The 19,176-nt window shown below is 28.9% G+C and overlaps 3 protein-coding genes across 4 annotated transcripts; all 3 read left to right on the top strand.

Annotated features, from left to right (window-relative positions):
- Positions 1–755: 755 nt before the first annotated feature.
- Positions 756–5,786, top strand: LOC107429403 (protein DETOXIFICATION 12-like). Its single transcript, XM_016040081.4, has 7 exons — positions 756–1,166; positions 2,815–3,365; positions 3,655–3,741; positions 3,849–3,905; positions 4,053–4,291; positions 4,426–4,631; positions 5,527–5,786. Exons 1-7 carry the CDS (start codon positions 885–887, stop codon positions 5,548–5,550), a joined length of 1,446 nt encoding a protein of 481 aa, XP_015895567.3. The 5' UTR covers positions 756–884; the 3' UTR covers positions 5,551–5,786.
- A 2,117-nt stretch (positions 5,787–7,903) lies between these two features.
- Positions 7,904–14,442, top strand: LOC107430242 (protein DETOXIFICATION 12-like). 2 transcript variants are annotated; one of them, XM_048462332.2, is made up of 8 exons: positions 8,153–8,292; positions 9,776–9,899; positions 12,387–12,931; positions 13,049–13,135; positions 13,249–13,305; positions 13,433–13,671; positions 13,787–13,992; positions 14,087–14,442. In XM_048462332.2, the coding sequence occupies exons 3-8, from the start codon at positions 12,393–12,395 to the stop codon at positions 14,123–14,125; spliced, it is 1,167 nt and encodes a 388-aa protein (XP_048318289.1). In that variant the 5' UTR covers positions 8,153–8,292; positions 9,776–9,899; positions 12,387–12,392; the 3' UTR covers positions 14,126–14,442. The 2 variants fall into 2 exon arrangements, with proteins under 2 accessions (XP_048318288.2, XP_048318289.1); XM_048462331.2 differs by lacking the exon at positions 9,776–9,899 and having other exon boundaries at positions 7,904–8,292.
- Positions 14,443–14,740: 298 nt separating this feature from the next.
- LOC107429416 (protein DETOXIFICATION 14) lies at positions 14,741–18,066 on the top strand. The gene is made up of 8 exons (XM_016040097.4): positions 14,741–15,184; positions 15,447–15,991; positions 16,111–16,197; positions 16,548–16,604; positions 16,701–16,939; positions 17,027–17,232; positions 17,574–17,657; positions 17,850–18,066. The coding sequence occupies exons 1-7, from the start codon at positions 14,855–14,857 to the stop codon at positions 17,616–17,618; spliced, it is 1,509 nt and encodes a 502-aa protein (XP_015895583.2). The 5' UTR covers positions 14,741–14,854; the 3' UTR covers positions 17,619–17,657; positions 17,850–18,066.
- Positions 18,067–19,176: the final 1,110 nt, after the last annotated feature.

The following is a 19,176-nucleotide window of genomic DNA, read 5'->3' on the forward strand; positions in this document are numbered from 1 at the left end:
CCATTCAATGCGACTTTATTTGATTTTATCTGCCAAACACTTTGGTTGGCTGCTAGAAGTGAAGATTGAAGAACTGGGCACTAAGTTCATTGCAAACTTTTCTTTTTAAATTTCTAAATATAATAAAATTTAGAGTTACAAAAAAATTCTATTTGAATGCATATATACAAACAAGTTCGTATCGGGATATGATGATTTTAGTATTAAAGTTTTTGTCGTAAACCATTAGATGATTAAAATGAATTAATGAATGAAATTTAAAAATGCATTTATATATGATTAACCGATTCTTACAGGATTCATTCTTCTCATATTAGATTTTGACATGTTGTTAATTTATATTGTATTATTAATTGGGCCTTATTCTCTTCATATGTATTTGTCATCTCAATTAATAAATAATATTAAAATTTAATTGAATAAGTGGAAATGCTTAACGTTTATCATGTTATTATAAAAGAATTATATTTTCAACAAATCAAAATTTTATATATATATATATATATATAAAAGAAAAGCATAAAATAAAATAAATTGTATTTGCACCTCCATTCTATGATTCTTTTCGAATTTTAGGAAAATATCTGCTGCAGCCTACATGATAAGGAAAATCTTGGAGAGATATGGCCGCCTTAGACCCAGTCAACGTACTGAGAGCAAAGAGATCTAGGCCGTTGAGAGAAACGAAGGTCAGGATGAGGACACGTACGAAATGGAAAAGAAGATAAAAGAACAAAAAAATAATAATAATAAAACAAAGTAAAAGTACCCCAGCGAGTATATCATAACTTTCAGACAACATATTAATGTGGGTATGAAACATATGTTCCTTTAAGAGTTAAAAGTTTTAATTTGCATTTGTGAATAAAAAACTTGAGAGCTTCATGGAAGACGCAGAGAAAATAATAACAACCATGGAAGAGAGATTGCTACTGAGCAAAGAGATCGAGGAAGAAGAAAAAAGAGGAAAGTTACTGTGTTGGGAAAGTTTCTTTGAAGAAGTGAAGAAGGTTGGAACTATAGCAGGGCCTTTGGTGGCAGTGGTATTATCACAGTATCTGTTGCAGGTTATTTCAACGATGATGGTTGGTCATCTTGGAAAGCTCTCTCTCTCTAGCACTTCCATTGCTATATCTCTTGCCGCTGTTACTGGTTTCAGTGTTCTTGTAAGCCTACTCTCTTTTTTTTTTTTTTTTTTTTTTAGCGTTTTCATTTTGATCACGCAAAGCTTTTAAATAGCGATTACAATAATTCATAGCAATTTTTTTTTTTAACTAATTAAACAAAGCTCGATTTATAGAAAATATCACTAAGGTGGTTTTTAGATAGCGATTACTATAATTCATAGCATTTTTTTTAAAAAATAATAATAATAATAAACAAAGCTTGATTTATAGAAAATATCACAACGGTGGTTCCTTTTTTTATTTTTAGTTAAAGTGATATAACAAAATTTAATCTCAATATAAGTTAATTAATTAAAATTAGACTTTATAACTTTGAACCTAATGTTTTATTTACTCAAGTATGGTAATGCTTTTAGAATTGTCAGGTACTGCTTTTAGAATTGTCAAAAGTGAAAAGGATAAAAACAAAAAGCAATAAATAATGTGTTTGACCAAAAATTCCCTGATGGTAAAAGGCACCTTTTTTTTTTTGTTTTTTTTGGGGTAAATGTAAAAGGCACTTCTGTGCTTCTAGACTTGATGCATTAATTAATAACAAAAAAAAAGAAAAGTTGTATTATTTTGAATGAAGTTTATGTCTCTTTTTGTTTTGTTTTCAATATTATCGTGGAGAATATTGATTTGGATTGTGCCAACAGAAAACTTTACCACTAAAAAAACGTTTTACCACTAAAAAGGTATAGGATTCGGTAGAATATTACTGTGGTTAAGATGGATTTTTGCGTAATGGGTACGTGTGGCTGACAACCTTTTCCATGTGGCCCATACAAAAACGTATGATGTAAATTAGGGGTTATTACTTTATAAAGTTTCATAACTAGAGAATGTTAGAAAATGGAACCCGGTAAAAAGTTAATAGTTATTTTATTATTATTATTTTTTTTGGGTCTTTGAGGGTGCTCCCATATGTAATCGGATATGGTCTAATTCTTCTTTGAAGATTATAGAATTAATAGGTATTTTTTTTTCCAATAAAAATTATTCTGATTTGTATCTTTGACCAACGCGAACATGTTACCCCCATAATATTAGGTGTTGTTGTTGCATCTATAATATTATTGTGGCCTCGAGGATCTTGCATTGGCGTTTTTCATTTTTTTTTTTTTAAATTGTTTTCTCTTTTAAACATAATCCTATTTTAATTAGTTCATTAATTTCCTAACTTATTTTATTGTAGTATAATAATAGTAAGATACTAGAAACAATGATTGCAACACATTACACATATATTATTATTTTTATATTTGAACACTAATTGGGTTAATTAATTTTGTCAAAACTGAGAATGAATAATTAAGGAACCAATATATTATGCATATTACACATATTCATATAACACATAATATGACAATTTTCAAAATTCTTCCCCATGTTTTTATTTTTTATTTTTATTTATTCAAACATTCATGTGTTACTACATATTTACAAACATACAAATTTAGAGTATTACAATAAATAAATAAATAAATAAATAAATAAAATAAAACATAATTTATAGATCTTAGTATTAAAATTAATTAGCACCATCTTATAAATTGTTAATAAAAATATAAATCTGTAAATCAAAATTGTATGATTGTTGAAAAACTAACTAAATACTAGCTTAAAATGGTTGAAAATAATACAGCAAGGAATGGCTAGTGCGTTGGAAACACTATGTGGACAAGCTTATGGAGCAGAGGAATATCAGAAACTTGGACTTCAAACCTATACTGCTATATTTTCATTATTCTTGGTCTGTTTTCCCGTATCTTTGTTATGGATTTTCATGGGAAAATTGCTGATTTTGATAGGCCAAGACCCTCTAATTTCTCAAGAAGCTGGAAAATTCATAATCTGGCTTATTCCAGCCCTATTTGCTTATTCAGTTCTTCAACCATTGGTTAGATATTTTCAGACACAGAGTTTGATAAAACCTATGGTCATAAGCTCCTGTGCAACACTCTTTTTCCATATTCCTCTTTGTTGGGTTTTGGTTTTCAAGTCTGGATTTGGTAGCCATGGAGGTGCATTGGCAATTGGTATTTCAAATTGGTTGAATGTGAGTTTGCTTGGATTGTACATGAAGTTTTCTTCTTCCTGTGAAAAAACAAGGATTCCAATTTCTAAAGAATTGTTGCATTTCCAAGCCATTAAGGAGTTTCTACAACTTGCCATTCCTTCTGCATTAATGTTATGGTGATTTAATTTACTTTCACTACACTTAATTTAGTTGTCCTTTGTCGAATTCTATATATTGCAAAAAATATTAAAATACTTATAATAACTTCTCATAAAACAAAATAAAATAAAAAAGACAATGATTTTTCTTTGTAAATCTGTTTTTACTATGAAAATCATTTAGATTTTGTTTCCCATACAATATGTCTTCCAAACTCCAATCATGGTCTTAATGTTATTATTATTATTTAATTTTTAATTTTTAATTTTTAATTTCTTTACTCTTAATTTTGTGATGATTTTTCAGCCTTGAATGGTGGTCATATGAGCTGATTATTCTAATGTCTGGCCTTTTACCAAATCCGGAGCTTGAAACCTCTGTTCTGTCTGTATGGTAAGCCTTTTTCTGTTAATAATTTCCAGATACGTAACAGGAAATTTAAGATCATCTTAAAAATTCATCAAGAGTTTTAAAAAATTAATTGGTTCGTCTTTCAACAGTCTCAATACCATTGCAACACTCTACACAATTCCATTTGGGTTTGCTGCTGCAGCAAGGTATATGTATTCCAACACATTAAAAATATGTACTTATATATATATATATATATATATATGAGAATGCGGTTAAATGTGCTTAAAATATCTGATCTTCGTTCAATTTCTGTGTGATGAATCATGTATTGGTGTTTGTATATATTATAGCACAAGAGTTTCGAACGAATTAGGATCTGGGAACCCCAAAGGTGCTCAAACCGCTACCCGTGCGGCAATATTTCTTGCAGTGGCAGAAACAAGTATAGTGAGCACAATTTTGCTTCTCGCACGGCGAATTTTCGGTTACACATTTAGCAATGAGAAAGAAGTTGTAGATTATGTGACAACAATGGCTCCTCTGGTTTGTGTGTCTGTAATTTTGGACAGCTTACAAGGAGTCCTTTCAGGTTAAATATTAACTCTCTCTCTCTCTCTCTCTCTTCAATTATAAAATATAAAAAAAAAAAAAAAAGAATTTCTATTAACAAAGTAAAAGCATAGTTTTCAAGGTTCTAATAAGGGTTTATGTTATTAATTTCAGGTGTGGCTAGAGGATGTGGATGGCAGGAAATAGGGGCTTATATTAATCTAGGGTCATTTTATCTTTGTGGAATTCCAGTTGCTGCCATTTTGGGTTTCTGGGTTAAGCTTAGAGGAAAAGGCCTTTGGATTGGAATACAACTTGGTGCTTTTTCGCAAACGGTTCTCCTCTATCTTGTAACCTACTTCACCGATTGGGAAAAACAGGTCTGTGTGCATACCCGCTTCATATATATAAATATATATATTATCGTTTCCTCTTCTGGATAATTGAAATTTAACAAAATCCAAATAATATGAATTTCTGTGGAATTATATGCAACTCATTGATGATGACTATATGTAATCCCATGGAAATTCATGTATTCGGACGTGATAATTTTCCTATATACATATATATATATATATATATATATATATATATAATCAGATTAATTACATTTTAGTATTATATATTTTGGTTAGATTGTACATTGAATCTTAAAATTAAAATATTTCTAACAAATTTTCAATTTATAATTTGTTTTACATTGATTCAATTAATAAAAATTTAAAAATTGAAAGCATAGATTAGTTTTCTTAATTTACAAACAAAATGAGAAAAAATGATTAATTGATTATTGAAAAATTAGTTAATTTTCTCAATTTAAAAAAAAAATTATTAATTAATTTGAAAATTGAACTAGTATGAAATAAATTATAAATTGAAGGTGTGATGTGTAATGTTTTTTATTTAAAGATTCAATGTACAATTTGATTATATATATATGTATATATATATATATATATATATATATATATTAAAATGCAATTTATCCTATATAATATTTATATTTATATATATATATATATATAGTCATTTTCCCATAGAAGAATTGCTGCATTAGAGAAAATGAGATGTTTTAACATAGTTTCGGTTTTTCAAAAATTATATTTCACTCGCATGTGGTGAGGCTCTATTTTGTTCGACCGTCAGATTCAAACGGTCCAAAAAAATTGGTACATCACACATACGAAAAAGGAAATTAAAGTATATGAACTATTTTGATTTCCTACAAGTTTTTTCTATATTTAATTATCATGGGTTTTCTTCACCTTTCAGGCAATTAAGGCAACAGAGAGATAGTATATGGGAATATCAATTGTCATCGATCAAGCATATAAATTCAAGTGTGTGAAAAACTAAAACAAGGATCTTGTCTTGAATTTCAAGTTTGGATTAAATCACTTTATATATATATATATATATATATAATGTGTATTGTTTCGTTAGGAACATCGAATAGCAAAGTTTTATGAGCATGTGGTATCTAATTGCATCGTACACTTATAATAAATAGAATGTATAATTAGTTGAAGTAATTAACCAGATAATCAGTATTTTTTTTTTTTTTTTTTGGGTTGTTTTCGTATGGGTTTTGTTACCATATGCTTGGTTAAAAGTCTAAAGCCGAGTTGTGAGCTCATGCATGGATAATCTGATAGTCGTAAATGCACAGACAGGCCTCGCAAGGCACGTGTTCTGTTAGGTATGTTGCTCCCTTAACTTCCATGATTGATCGTTCTTGTATAATTAAATCTTTTAATACAAAGTCGAAATCTTCAATTATTCAGTTTTAAAAATATTAAAAATAAAAAGTTTAATTGAAAAAAAAAAAATAGAACCTCTTATAAATGGGGAATAGTCAAATGTATATAACTCAATTTTTAAAGTTTGTTGATTTAATCAACGATTCTGGATCCTGGTGAATATGACCTTAGGCAAAATCTTTTGAAATTGAACACCCATAAAATAAATAAATAAATAAATAAAAACGTTTACTGATGTATTCACTATGATAATTAATCCAAGGAGTACTACTACTAATTAATTAGTGTACAGCTAATGCTTATGAATGAAGAATACCATATTTCCATAACACTAAAAGATTTCCTTGGACGCTTAGACCTTGCCTGGTCTTGATTTAGCTGATGTAATTATGTGTTTAAGGCTTAAAATCTGGAAAAAATTTTAAAATGCTTTAGGCCTCCAAAAAGGCTTTTAACCAAATTCAATAGCTTCTTAAAAAGAAATAAAAATAAAATTAAAAATTATGCCAAACATGATTTTAAAAATATAGTTACACAATATAAATATTTAAATTTCCATCTGATTGCTTAAAAAGAAAAAAGAAAAAAAAAGAAAAAGAAAATTCCATTTGATCAACCAAAAATTAATGCAACCTCATTGCATTATGTTTCTTAGATTTGGAACAAAATGATAATAATAATTTTACAATTGGAACATTGGTTACTTTAAATGTATTTACATTTTTAAGTAAGGGAAAATTTCATTGACTTAGAAAAGTCTGTCATATAATTGGTTTATTCTAGTACCATTGATATGATTTTGCCTAAAATCTATTGTTGATGCCTATATTAATGGTGTTAAGTGACATTAATCTTTACTACGCGTAGTCACAGTGAACAATTGGTGAAGTCTCAACCTCAAATATTGGATTGCATGAAAATGAAACGAATAGGCCTTGGATGGGCCTTGGATATATGTCTCACTCTCAAAGACCTCAAATACGATGTATTGTCTTCAATCACACATAAGCAAATACAAGAATTTCAGCAAAAAAATAAAAATAAATAAATAAGCAAATACAAGAAAAGTTGGAAGGCCTAACCAGCTAGGTAGCTATATATTCATCATTTTGACTTTATATGACCAAGAATTTGGCATTCTTACATGAAATTTCTGGCTAATTATAATTATTTTTCATAACATGATAATGGTTATGTTTATCATTGTTCTTTTAAAGTTATATTCTCCATCACCTTTTTGTTTAGAGTTTTTTTACGCGTCTGTTTTGCTTTGGATTATTGTATTCTTTTCTTATTCTCCATCACCTTTTCAATAAATTGGATTTTTCTTTTTTGTTTAGGGGCTTTTATTAAGCCTCTGTTTTGCTTATTATTTTATTCTTTTTTTTTATCTATTAAAATTGGTTTTTTTTTTTAGGAAAATTTCTAAATAATTAAGAACTTGGAGCGAAATAATTAATCTTGTAATTCGGCTAAAATTATTGATATTTAATTCTTATCTTTTTTATATCCCCTTTTTTGTTTTTTTTTTTGTTCTTTTTTTAAAAAGGAAAAACTTAAATTTAATTTCCCAATTAAACTTCTTTCTCCAAAAAGTGTTAAAGAAAAAAGGTTATAGATAGTGATTTGTCATTTTTAATACGACATGTCATTAAAGATACACCTGCCATAATTTAATTGGACATTTAGACATCAAATCAAATTTTAAATCTCCAACTGGGGTGTACACAAAATTTTCTCTCAAGTAGAGGTGGAGAAATTGACAAATTCCTAATCAAATTTGTTTATTGTAGTGGCCACTTTTTATATTAACATTTTATGTATCAGATAAATAATTTTTTTTGACAGATATGTATCAAATAAATAATTAAATGATGTAATACACCTACATATATAGGATATATATAAATACTCTCTATCCTCCATTACAGCCTGAATAAGTGTGACCAGAAAGAGTGAGGCGGCGAAGACCCAAGTGAGAGAGAACTCCATGGAAGACACAAAGAAAACTATGGAAGAGAGATTATTACTGAGAAACCAGAGGGAATTAGAAGAGGATGAGAAAATTACATTTATAGAAAGATGGCCAACAAGAGTAATTCTCATTGAAGAAGTAAAAAGGGTGGGAATAATAGCAGGGCCTCTAGTGGCTGTCATGTTTTCTCAGTACTTATTGCAGATTATTTCAACCATGATGGTTGGTCATCTCGGTGAACTCGCTCTCTCTAGCACCTCCATAGCCATCTCTCTCTCCGGTGTTACCGGTTTCAGTGTTCTTGTAAGTACTTTTAACTTTCGCCTACTTTCTTTTTATTTGTTTATTTAAGGAATTCATTTTCTTATATATATATTTTTTATAATTTTAATTGTGTTTTGATACCTTTTCATTGTAGAGCTTAATCTTAAAATTTGTATAATAACTAAATTCATGGATTTGGATTAGATTTAACGTGAATCAAATTAAATTTGGAAGGTTTATCAACAGGGTATATTTTAAAATTGAAAATCTAAAATTTTGTATAATAACTAAATTGATGGATTTGGATTAGATTTAATATGTATCAAATTAAATTTGGAAGGCTCATCAACAGGGTAGATTTTAAAATTGAAGGTCTTGATTACAAATTTTTAAAATTAGAAGCCATAAAAATGCGATTAATTTTTAATTTAATCAAAAATCCATTATATATATATATAGTTACACGTATGTGTATAATCCTTTCGTACGATGAAGCACGTGTATGTATAAGACTATGACGTGGATAGATTACTTCGTAGAATGTGATCCATGTTGTATACTATCTTTTTATCTTTGTGCTGGTAAAATCTCTGTCTACCAATAAACATATATATATATATATATATATATATATATATATATATAAAGAGAGAATGTTTTAATTTTTTAAAGTGAAAAATAAATTGATCAAATTATTTGAAAGTTTTGGATTTGATTTGTGATAATATGTTATATCAAATTCAAAAATTTTAAATAATTGAATTTATTATTATTTAATTTAAAAAGTTAAAAATACTGTCATTGCAACTTTATATAAAGTAGACATATATATATGTGAAAGATTTTATCTAAATTTTCATTAAAAATTTAAAGTTTTTTAAATATTACTTGTTCCCACTTCTAGTTGCATTGTTTTTTTTTTTTTTCTTTTTTTGGCTGCTTGTCGGTTTTTGAGTCGTGAATCTGTAAAAGATCTGAATAATTAAAAATTAATTTTACCAACCAAAAGCACACAGTTTTGAATAAAGTTTGAGGAGTTATGGAATCGGACAATTTGCATAAATGGAAAAAAAAAAAAAAATATATATATATATATATATATGTATATAATATATTGAAGTTGGATGGTTGCTTTTTGTCGTGATATAAAGGTGGACATTAGGACAGTTTATTTATTATTTGTTTATTTGTTTCTGAGAATGACAGTGGGAAAGTTGTTGCAGAGAGGCAAAAATTGTTTTTGTTAGCTTCAACGGATCATAGAAAAATTCATTGAACTTCTCTTTGCTTAATTATTTCTAGACTTGAAATAAAGATATATATAATAAAATGATTTGAAAAAAAAATTAATATTATTACTATAAAATAGCGGTCTACTTCTGAACCAAAGAATATAATTTAAAAAAAAGAAAAAAGAAAAAAAAAAAAAAAAAAACAGTGGACCACTCGTTAAAGTGAGACGTAGTACAATTTAATACAAATTTTTTATTTATTTATTTATTTTTTTGGTAACCTGAATCAGGGAATGAGTTGCGTAACCCGTGATTGGTGTAACGTGGGCAAAACTCAACCATAAGTATACCTTTGTTCGGGTCACGATGAAAGTTAAAAGATGGACTTTTTTTTTTTTTTTGGGGGAATATTAGGTATTTTACATTCTAAATTTCATTTATTTATTTTTTTGAACGTTGAACATTCCTTTTAAATTTTGTTAAATTTTTAATTAAATTGTCATGGAATACGAAACTAAAATAAAAATAAAAGTGTAAAATGTAATTTTATAAAATTTGGTATGTGAAGTGCAAAAATTTCTAAATAAAACAATTAATTAGAATTAAAAAATTATTAAATAATAATATGATTATTTTTTAAATAAATTAGTGAAAAAATTACAAATGTAATTTTTCAAAAATAGAAATAAAATACTTATATATAGTAGATATCTTTAAAAATAAATAAATAAAGATAAAAAAAAGTTGAACATGCATTAAAAAAATATTTTTTTGAAAAAGTAAAAATTTTATAAAAAATTACATAGTTTTTTTGAAAAATAAAAAAAAATCTTATAAGTATCTTTTTCCAAAATAATAAAAATATGAAAAAAAATCCATGTAATAAATAAAATAATATATTTTATAAATAATAATTTTCCATTTTATTTAGATTTTGCAAAATTTTATTTCTGAAAAATTACATTTTCATCCCTTTCAAACTTTATCAATTTATTAAAAAAGTAATAATTTTTTCCAATAACAAAAAGTTTATTGATTTTTCATTAAATTTTTTATTTAGAAATTTTTGCACTTTGCACCTCTAATTATATAGAATTGGATTTTACACCCTCATTTTTGGTCCAATATGAAAAAAGGTGGAAGGTGCAACGTGAAAAAAAAAAAAAAAGAAGTGAAATTTGTGGCGTACAATGTTAGAAAAATAAAAATAAAAAATAGATGCAAAGTGTCAAAATAAATACAATATAGGGTGTATTGGTGGCAATTTTTCATTTTTTTTTTAAAAAAAAAAAGATAATTTTACTATTTTGTCTCAAATTCATATTTGAAAATTAATCAACTATGAAGAAATAAATAAATGAATGGTGTACATATTAAAAAGATAATAAATCAGTGGTGACCTCCACATGCTTCTTTATCTCTTCTGAATTTGAATTTTGTAAGTAATTTGATTATTCTATTAATTTGAATAATATATCTATTCTTACAGCCAAAGTAAGTAACAATAAAAAAATTCGAAGTATCCAACAATCAACTACTCCAACTAGCTAGTTCATACTTCTATTTTTTCTTTTTCTTTTTTGAGAAAACATTAATTACAGGCAGAAAAACAATAGCAATATGAATTTGTCAATTGATGGATTCCTTTTGGTCTTTACTTCCACACAAATTGGATTTTTGTGTGACCACCAAATTATGTCCCTTAGTTGCCTTTGTTTTGACATTGACGTAAGGAAATTGGAAAATGAGAACAAATAATAGTGACTTGTTTAGTCTTGTTTTGACATTGGCGGTTTTGGATTTTATTTTCCTCCTTATCTTATGAATCCCTGTAGCACTTATTTGTTTTATTCCAAGTGAGATGTCTATTTTTTTTTTTTAAAAAAATTTTTTGGTCAGAGGGATCGGTAAAATTTAGTGCTGAAGAATTAAAAAAAAAATATACATCATTGATCACAATATGCAACCAAATACTTATTATATATATTTATATTAATCAGTTACAAACTTCAAATTGTCACTGATAAATTAATTGTGGTGAATATTAGTCATATTTTTTAGGAAATAATTTCTTCTTTTATGACAAGATTGATCTAGAGGGTATGTTATGGATTGACACTTGCTGAATAAGAGGAGGACATATTAGACACCATCATATGTATAGGTCATATTCTATAGCTGGGAATAATTTCCCTTTTTATGATAAGATTTGAACCAGAGGACATGTTAAATTTAATGAATTGTCGGTTGCTGAATAGAGAGGAGGATTAGTAGATTTACCAAAATATCAATCGGTATTTTTGGTTTAGTCCCTTTCATTGGTTAGCTATTTTATACTGACCTTTAAGTTTCAAATTTTAATTCTCTTCCCCACCTACAATGAAATACTGTTTTTTACACTTATACATTCAAACACAATTTGCTCTCTCTCATTTACCCCCCCCCCCCCAAAAAAAAAAAAACCAAACAATATTCTCTCTCTCTTACACATATTTATATATGTATATTTTGGGGAAACCAATATACATGACAGTAAATAATGAATAAATAAATTAATTTAGTTATATATACAAGGATCAAGATCTTCTGTTACATATTTTTGTTGTTTTCATTCATGTTTAACTATCTGTTACATATTTTTGTTGTTTTCATTTATGTTTAACTAGTGATAGAATCTTAATAATCACAATATTTAAAAAAAAATTGTTATTTTTTATTTGCTTAATTTATTTTCTCTGTTTGTTATTTTTTTATTAAGGTTACATTGATTGAACATGAATGAAAACATAAGATTATATATATATATACAGTATACAATAATTAATAAAAATGGAATTCATCTTTATCTTCAATGAATAACTAACTAGATTTTATAATTCTTGAATGGTTTAAAAATTACAGGTAGGAATGGCTAGTGCACTGGAAACTCTGTGTGGGCAAGCTTATGGAGCAGAGGAATATAAGAAACTTGGACTTCAAACTTACACTGCTATTTTTTCTCTGTTTTTGGTCTGTTTTCCTGTAACTTTGATATGGATTAACATGGCAAAGATACTTACTTTCACAGGTCAAGACCCTCTTATTGCTCAAGAAGCTGGCAAATTCACAATTTGGCTTGTTCCTGCTCTCTTTGCCTATGCTCCTCTTCAACCACTTATTAGATACTTTCAGATGCAAAGCCTGATAATTCCAATGCTCATAAGCTCTTGTGCCACTCTTCTTTTCCATATTCCCCTCTGTTGGATCCTGGTTTTCAAGTCAGGATTGAATAGCCATGGAGGTGCATTGGCAATCGGTATTTCGAATTGGTTGAACGTGATTTTGCTCGGATTGTACATGAATTTCTCTTCTGCTTGTGAAAGAACCCGTAGTCCAGTTTCCGTGGAACTCTTCCATGGCGTTGGACAGTTTTTTCGCCTCGCCATCCCTTCTGCATTAATGGTTTGGTAATGTTTCTCTAGTAGTATAAAGTTTGCAGTGGTTTTCTCCAATTTTTTTTTATTTTTTTATTTTTATGATTATTTATTTATTTATATATAATTTTTTGGTTGATGATTTTGTAGCCTTGAATGGTGGTCATTTGAGCTGCTTGTTCTGCTTTCTGGCCTTTTACCAAATCCACAGCTTGAAACCTCCGTTCTTTCTGTATGGTAAGCTTAATGGATGATGTTAAAAATTAATCCAGATTTCATAACCTCTTCAACTTGATCTCTATACAAATAACTAGATGCAAATGTGATAGTTCTTAGTTGTCTTTGAACAGTCTCAATACCATTTCGACTCTCTATACAATTCCATTTGGGCTTGGTGCTGCAGCAAGGTATGCATATGCTCAAACACAGATATATATATATATATATATGTATAATGCGTTTATCCTGTTAAAAAAAGAAAAAAAGAAAGTAATTTTAGCCAATTTGTGTGTTTTTGTTTGTGGTTTTTTATAGCACAAGAGTTTCGAATGAATTAGGAGCTGGAAACCCACAAGCTGCTCGAATTGCTACATGTGCAGTGATGTTTCTTGCAGTGGCAGAAACAAGTATAGTTAGCACAACCCTCTTCTTCACCCGCAGAATTTTCGGCTACACTTTTAGCAACGAAAAGGAAGTCGTGGATTACGTGACCAAAATGGCTCCTCTGGTTTGTCTCAATGTTATTTTCGACAGCTTACAAGGGGTCCTTTCAGGTTAAAAATCTCTCCACACACTTTTTCAATCAAAAATGAATTTTCTATTTCTTTTTAACAAAATAAAGCTTTAGTTTTCAAGGTTCTATTAACTGTTTTATGTTAATAAATTCAGGGGTGGCTAGAGGATGTGGTTGGCAGCATATAGGGGCTTATATCAATCTCAGCGCGTTTTATCTTTGTGGGATACCAGTTGCTGCCATTTTGGGTTTCTGGTATCAGCTTAGAGGAGAGGGTCTCTGGATTGGAATTCAACTTGGTTCTTTTATGCAAACTGTTCTGCTTTCTCTTGTAACTATTAGTACAGACTGGGAGAAACAGGTCTACATATATATTCCATATCTATGCTTTTTTATGTTTTCGACACCCCATCATAGTACTTGTATTTTGATGATGAATTTTCTCGACCTTTCAGGCTAACAAGGCAAGGGAGAGGATAGTAGACAGCAAATGATAAAAGATACATTTGACGTCATCGTCAGATTGAGAAGCAACATTTTGATGAGCATGCATTTTTAACTTTGTTGTAACAAGAAAAAAATATTGCTTACTAGTTTTTCCCCCTTTCTTTGTTTTTTTTTTTTTTTTTTTTTTTTGTTTTTTTTTTTTTTTTTGTTTTTGTTTTTGCTCTGATATGTGTATCCTAGCGGTTTTGTACATGATGAGCAAAACTGTATAACAAAAATGTTTGACAATTTTGCTGAGGCATATAACTCTTCCAATCATCATATTCTGCTTCTTGAATGATAGAAAAATGTTTGATCTTGAAAATGTTTTTGAACAGAACATTGGTTTTTTAAGTCTCTCGCAAACCGCATTAACTTTATAAAACAACAAAATCAATCTGTCACAATTTTTGGCTTTTCACCAGTTCTTTTTTCCCCTCACGAAACAAACAGCAAGAGAGACGTACTGCATTTATATTGCTGCTTTTTACAATGAAATGATATATTAACAATGACAGTATATGATAAAAAAACCAGAAAAGTCTGTCTTATCCTCCAAGCATCCAATAGAGTAGGCAAGTGGTTTCACGTGGTTTTCAATCAATATGCAAAACGTCAAAAAAGACCAATCATGAATACTTCCATATTTCTGTATTAAACTAATAATGGATTATGCAACCGCATGAAACACAGGAAATTGCTTAACCATAGCTTTTTCATTCGCAAAGAGAGAGGTTATGAGTTTTTTGGAAGCGGCAGAGAAAGTGATAACACAGAGGGAAAGCTCCATGGAAGGCAGAGCAGAGAGCTTGGAAAAGGGTTTGTTAAGAAAAGTGGAAGAAGAAGAAGAAGAAGAAGAAGAAGAAGAAGAAAGATGGTTTTCCTGGGATTTGTTTGTTGAAGTTAAAAGATTAGGATACATTGCAGGACCTATGGTGGCTGTGAATTTATCACAGTACTTTCTACAAATCATTTCCGTTATGATGGTTGGTCATTTGGGCAGGCTTTCGCTTTCTGGCACTGCTATTGCAGTCTCTTTCTCTGCTGTTTCTGGCTTCAGTCTTCTAGTAAGTCCCTTTTTTTATTTTTTTAACTAATTTTTATATATTTTCAAAAATCTCATATGGTTAGTATACGGTATGCTTCTAATACAATGCAACATAATATTAAAAAGATAAATAAATTAAAAAAATAAATGAAAAGAAAAGACCTACAATCATACAAATGTTATGCTATTTTACTTGTATATAAAGTGTAAATGGTTGGAAAATAGAACAACACGTCAAAACTGGTTACTTCACTTGTAACCTTTTTCCATATGCAAAGCAGTTTGGAATGTCAAGTGCACTGGAAACGCTATCGGGGCAAGCATATGGAGCTAAGCAATATCGGCAACTAGGAATCCAAATGAACACTGCAATTTTCTCTTTAATCTTGGTCTGTTTTCCTTTGTCTGTCTTGTGGATCTACATGGAAAATTTACTTGTATACATGGGCCAAGACCCTCTAGTTTCACAAAAAGCAGGCAAATTCACAATGTGGCTCATCCCTGCACTCTTTGCTTATGCAACTCTTCAGCCACTCGTTAAGTATTTTCAGACTCAAAGTTTGATTGTTCCATTGCTCGTAAGCTCCTCTGCTTCGCTTTTAACCCATATACCTCTCTGTTGGGTTCTAGTATTCAAGTCTGGATTAGGACATGTTGGAGCAGCTTTAGCCATTGGGATCTCATATTGGTTGAATGTTGTATTACTTGCATTATACATGAGATTTAGCCCTGCTTGTGAAACCACCTGTGTTTCAATTTCTTTGGAGATCTTTCAAGGAATCGGAGAGTTTTTGCGCTTCGCTATTCCTTCCGCTGTAATGATTTGGTAAGCTAAGCTACTGTGTCCTGAATACGTTAAGCAGTAAATTTTGTTTAGTTCTTCAAATAGTATTTTAATTTGTTGCCTTTTTTTTTTTTTTTTTTTTTTGATGTGATAATACTTAGCCTTGAATGGTGGTCATTTGAGCTGCTTACTTTGCTGTCTGGTTTTCTGCCAAATCCGGAGCTTGAAACTTCAGTTCTCTCTGTATGGTATTCTTCTACACTACTTTATCATATACAGGAAGTAATCTTTCGGATCTAAGTGCTTAAAAATATAAATTCAAATACTTTTTACAAAATCCACAGCTGCTTACACTGCTATGTTTATTTGGGTACCATTTCAATGTGCCTTAAGTGATGGCCACTTGAGGTTTTGGTTTTTATTTATTTATTTATTTATTTTCATATTTCAAGAAAATATTATTTTACTAGTTGGTCTACTAATGTCAGATGGCATTGTCCAACTTAATAAAACAGGATAAGATTAACTTTGTAAATTTTAGTTTGCAATATCCATGACATGCTTAAATGAATGCAACTTTCATCTTTTCTGATCACAGTTTGTCAACTCTCTCATCACTTTTCACAATACCAGAAGGACTTGGTGCAGCTGGAAGGTTTGTTTTCTATACAGACATACAAAAAGTTGTCCATAACTCAATATCTATTATAGTTAATCTTCACAATTTTCCGTTTTGGTGTTTTTTTTGCAGCACTCGAGTTTCGAATGAACTAGGCGCAGGAAACCCACGAGCAGCTCGAGTAGCTGTAGCTGCTGTGATGTTTCTAGCAGTTTCAGAAGCAGTTTTGGTAAGCTCAACTCTGTTTGCAGGGAAACATGGTTTTGGCTACATTTTCAGCAATGAGAAAGATGTTGTGGATTATGTGACAGCCCTGGCTCCTCTGGTTTCTCTATCTGTCATACTTAACAGTTTTCATGGGGTCCTTTCAGGTTCCTTTTTTTTCTTTTCTGTTTGATATGCATATTTTCATATTTATACGAATCTTTTGGGGGTTCTAAATTTAATAAATCAAATAGGTATTGCTAGGGGATGTGGATGGCAGGATTTAGGAGCATATGTCAACCTTGGTGCCTTCTATCTTTTTGGAATTCCAATTGCTGCCATTTTGGGTTTCTGGTTTGATTTGAGAGGAAAAGGTCTATGGATTGGAATCCTAGTTGGTTCTTTCTTGCAAGTGTTTATGCTCTCTGTTATAACCAGTTGTACAAACTGGGAGAATAAGGTTGATCCCAAGCTTTTAATCCTTTTTAAGAGTTTTTATTTATTTATTTTTTCAGTCAAGATTTTTCAATTTAACTTGCTTTCCGAATCTTAAAATAGCCATTTTGGTCTCAAAGATTTACTCAAAATGCAATTGATTTGAGAACAAGGTAGGAGTACCAGAAGGCAAGGATAAAAACCATAGAAAATAACAACATATTGAACACTGGAATCCCATTTTTTTATATATATATTTTCAGAAATTTATGCTTTTTTTTTTTTTTTGGTAATAAGAAATTTATGACATGTTCTATCTTGAGAATAATGATTTTTTTTTGGGTGTTTTGGTGCCTAAAATTGCAGGCAACGAAGGCAAGGGAGAGGATGTTTGAGGGAAGACTTGAATAGATAATTGATTATCTGTGGATCATGGAGCAGAGAATTTTGGTGAGCATTTTCTTATTGTACAATGACATACTTCTTCTTCTTCTTTCTTTTATTTTATTTTATTTCTTTTCCTATTGAAAAGAAAAAAAAAAAAAAGAGATAATTTTTCTTTTTTGACAATAGAAGTGGAACCATTGGAACTCTCATTGTCTAAGAAAATAATAGTTTGCATCAATGAATTGTATTCTGCAGGAACTATAATGAAATAATTAATAGCTCATTTCAATCACACTCTCATACATCATATAACTCATGCCGGCATGATTTTGGCACATGGTCTTCAGTTGTATCGGGGCTGTCATTATCTAAACAAACAATGATGTTATGATTGGATTATTTCTTTTTTGTATATATCCTCATCTTATGTGCATTTAAAGGGAAGAAAAGTATCTAAGGTTCTGTTTGGTTATGTTTTTTATTTTTATTTTCAAAATAGAAAATAGAAAGTTGTTTTTCTTGTATAATGAGAACAAGCAGGTTTGGTCGATAATGCTTAAAACAATTTTTAAAACAAAAAAATAAAAAATATGTTTTGCTAAATAATTTTCAATTTTTTTTTTTAACATAAAAGGGTTTTTTTTTTTTAACATACAAAGAACCTAATATATAATATATATGGCTATAATATAAATATATATATATATATATATATATTAAAATATAATATAACATTTATTTTCTATTGAATTTTTTTTTAAAAATTATTTGAAAACTATTTGAAAAAATGAAGACTATTTGAAAACTAAAAATTACAACTGGCACTATTATAAAGGATGTAGATGAAATTATTTTGAAGAGTGTGAATGAAATAACGGGAAATAAAAATGAAGACTATTTGAAAACTAAGGGGAGGCAATGACATTTTTGAAATCTTAGAGATTAAATTAAAATTAATGCAAATCTAAAAAGGTTTATGTGAAATTTTCTTCTATTTTTTTGTTGATTGTATGTATTTCATCAATATTTTTGTTGATGAGATAGAATTGCTAGATGATGCAGTGCGTTTTTTCAAATGGCTTGTTGATTTATCAAGGATATAAAAATGATCATTGTGATTAGCATTAACATGTGTACTTCCAGCCTCCAGTTCCATCTCATCGTTTGTAGGAGGTGGGTCGCTAATATATGTATGACAAGACACTCTAGTGGTAATCGACTTGTTAAATATAATTCCTAATAACTTATAATGCTCACATTCTTTATTTCAACATGAAGTTGCTTAAGGGTGTGCTTCAATGAATAAATAATATATTCATCAATAATAATAATAATAATAATAATAATAGTAGTAGTAGTAAATTGTATATCCTCAAATGATAGTACATATACCCCATATATAGTTTTACCACATTTCTTCTGTAGCATTCATAGTATTAGTTTGGTTCATTATTATTGATCCATTCACATTATAATATATATATATATATATATATATATATATATATATTTATACATATATCGTTTTTTAATTATATGTATTTAATTTTTCATTGATTTATAGTTGGCCTTTTAGAGTTAC

The sequence above is a fragment of the Ziziphus jujuba genome, chromosome 12, assembly GCF_031755915.1.
Source record: "Ziziphus jujuba cultivar Dongzao chromosome 12, ASM3175591v1".
NCBI lineage: Eukaryota > Viridiplantae > Streptophyta > Magnoliopsida > Rosales > Rhamnaceae > Ziziphus > Ziziphus jujuba.

Bases quoted from the DNA above. Each gene is read 5' to 3' on its own strand.
- LOC107429403 (XM_016040081.4), top strand. From the start codon at position 885: ATGGAAGACGCAGAGAAAATAATAACAACCATGGAAGAGAGATTGCTA. The intron at 3,742-3,848 runs GTAAGCCTTTTT...GTCTTTCAACAG, and splicing joins ACCTCTGTTCTGTCTGTATG to TCTCAATACCATTGCAACAC. The intron at 4,292-4,425 runs GTTAAATATTAA...TATTAATTTCAG, and splicing joins CTTACAAGGAGTCCTTTCAG to GTGTGGCTAGAGGATGTGGA.
- LOC107430242 (XM_048462331.2), top strand. From the start codon at position 8,005: ATGGAAGACACAAAGAAAACTATGGAAGAGAGATTATTACTGAGAAAC. The intron at 13,136-13,248 runs GTAAGCTTAATG...GTCTTTGAACAG, and splicing joins ACCTCCGTTCTTTCTGTATG to TCTCAATACCATTTCGACTC. The intron at 13,672-13,786 runs GTTAAAAATCTC...TAATAAATTCAG, and splicing joins CTTACAAGGGGTCCTTTCAG to GGGTGGCTAGAGGATGTGGT.
- LOC107429416 (XM_016040097.4), top strand. From the start codon at position 14,855: ATGAGTTTTTTGGAAGCGGCAGAGAAAGTGATAACACAGAGGGAAAGC. The intron at 15,992-16,110 runs GTAAGCTAAGCT...GATAATACTTAG, and splicing joins CCTTCCGCTGTAATGATTTG to CCTTGAATGGTGGTCATTTG. The intron at 16,605-16,700 runs GTTTGTTTTCTA...TTTTTTTTGCAG, and splicing joins GGACTTGGTGCAGCTGGAAG to CACTCGAGTTTCGAATGAAC.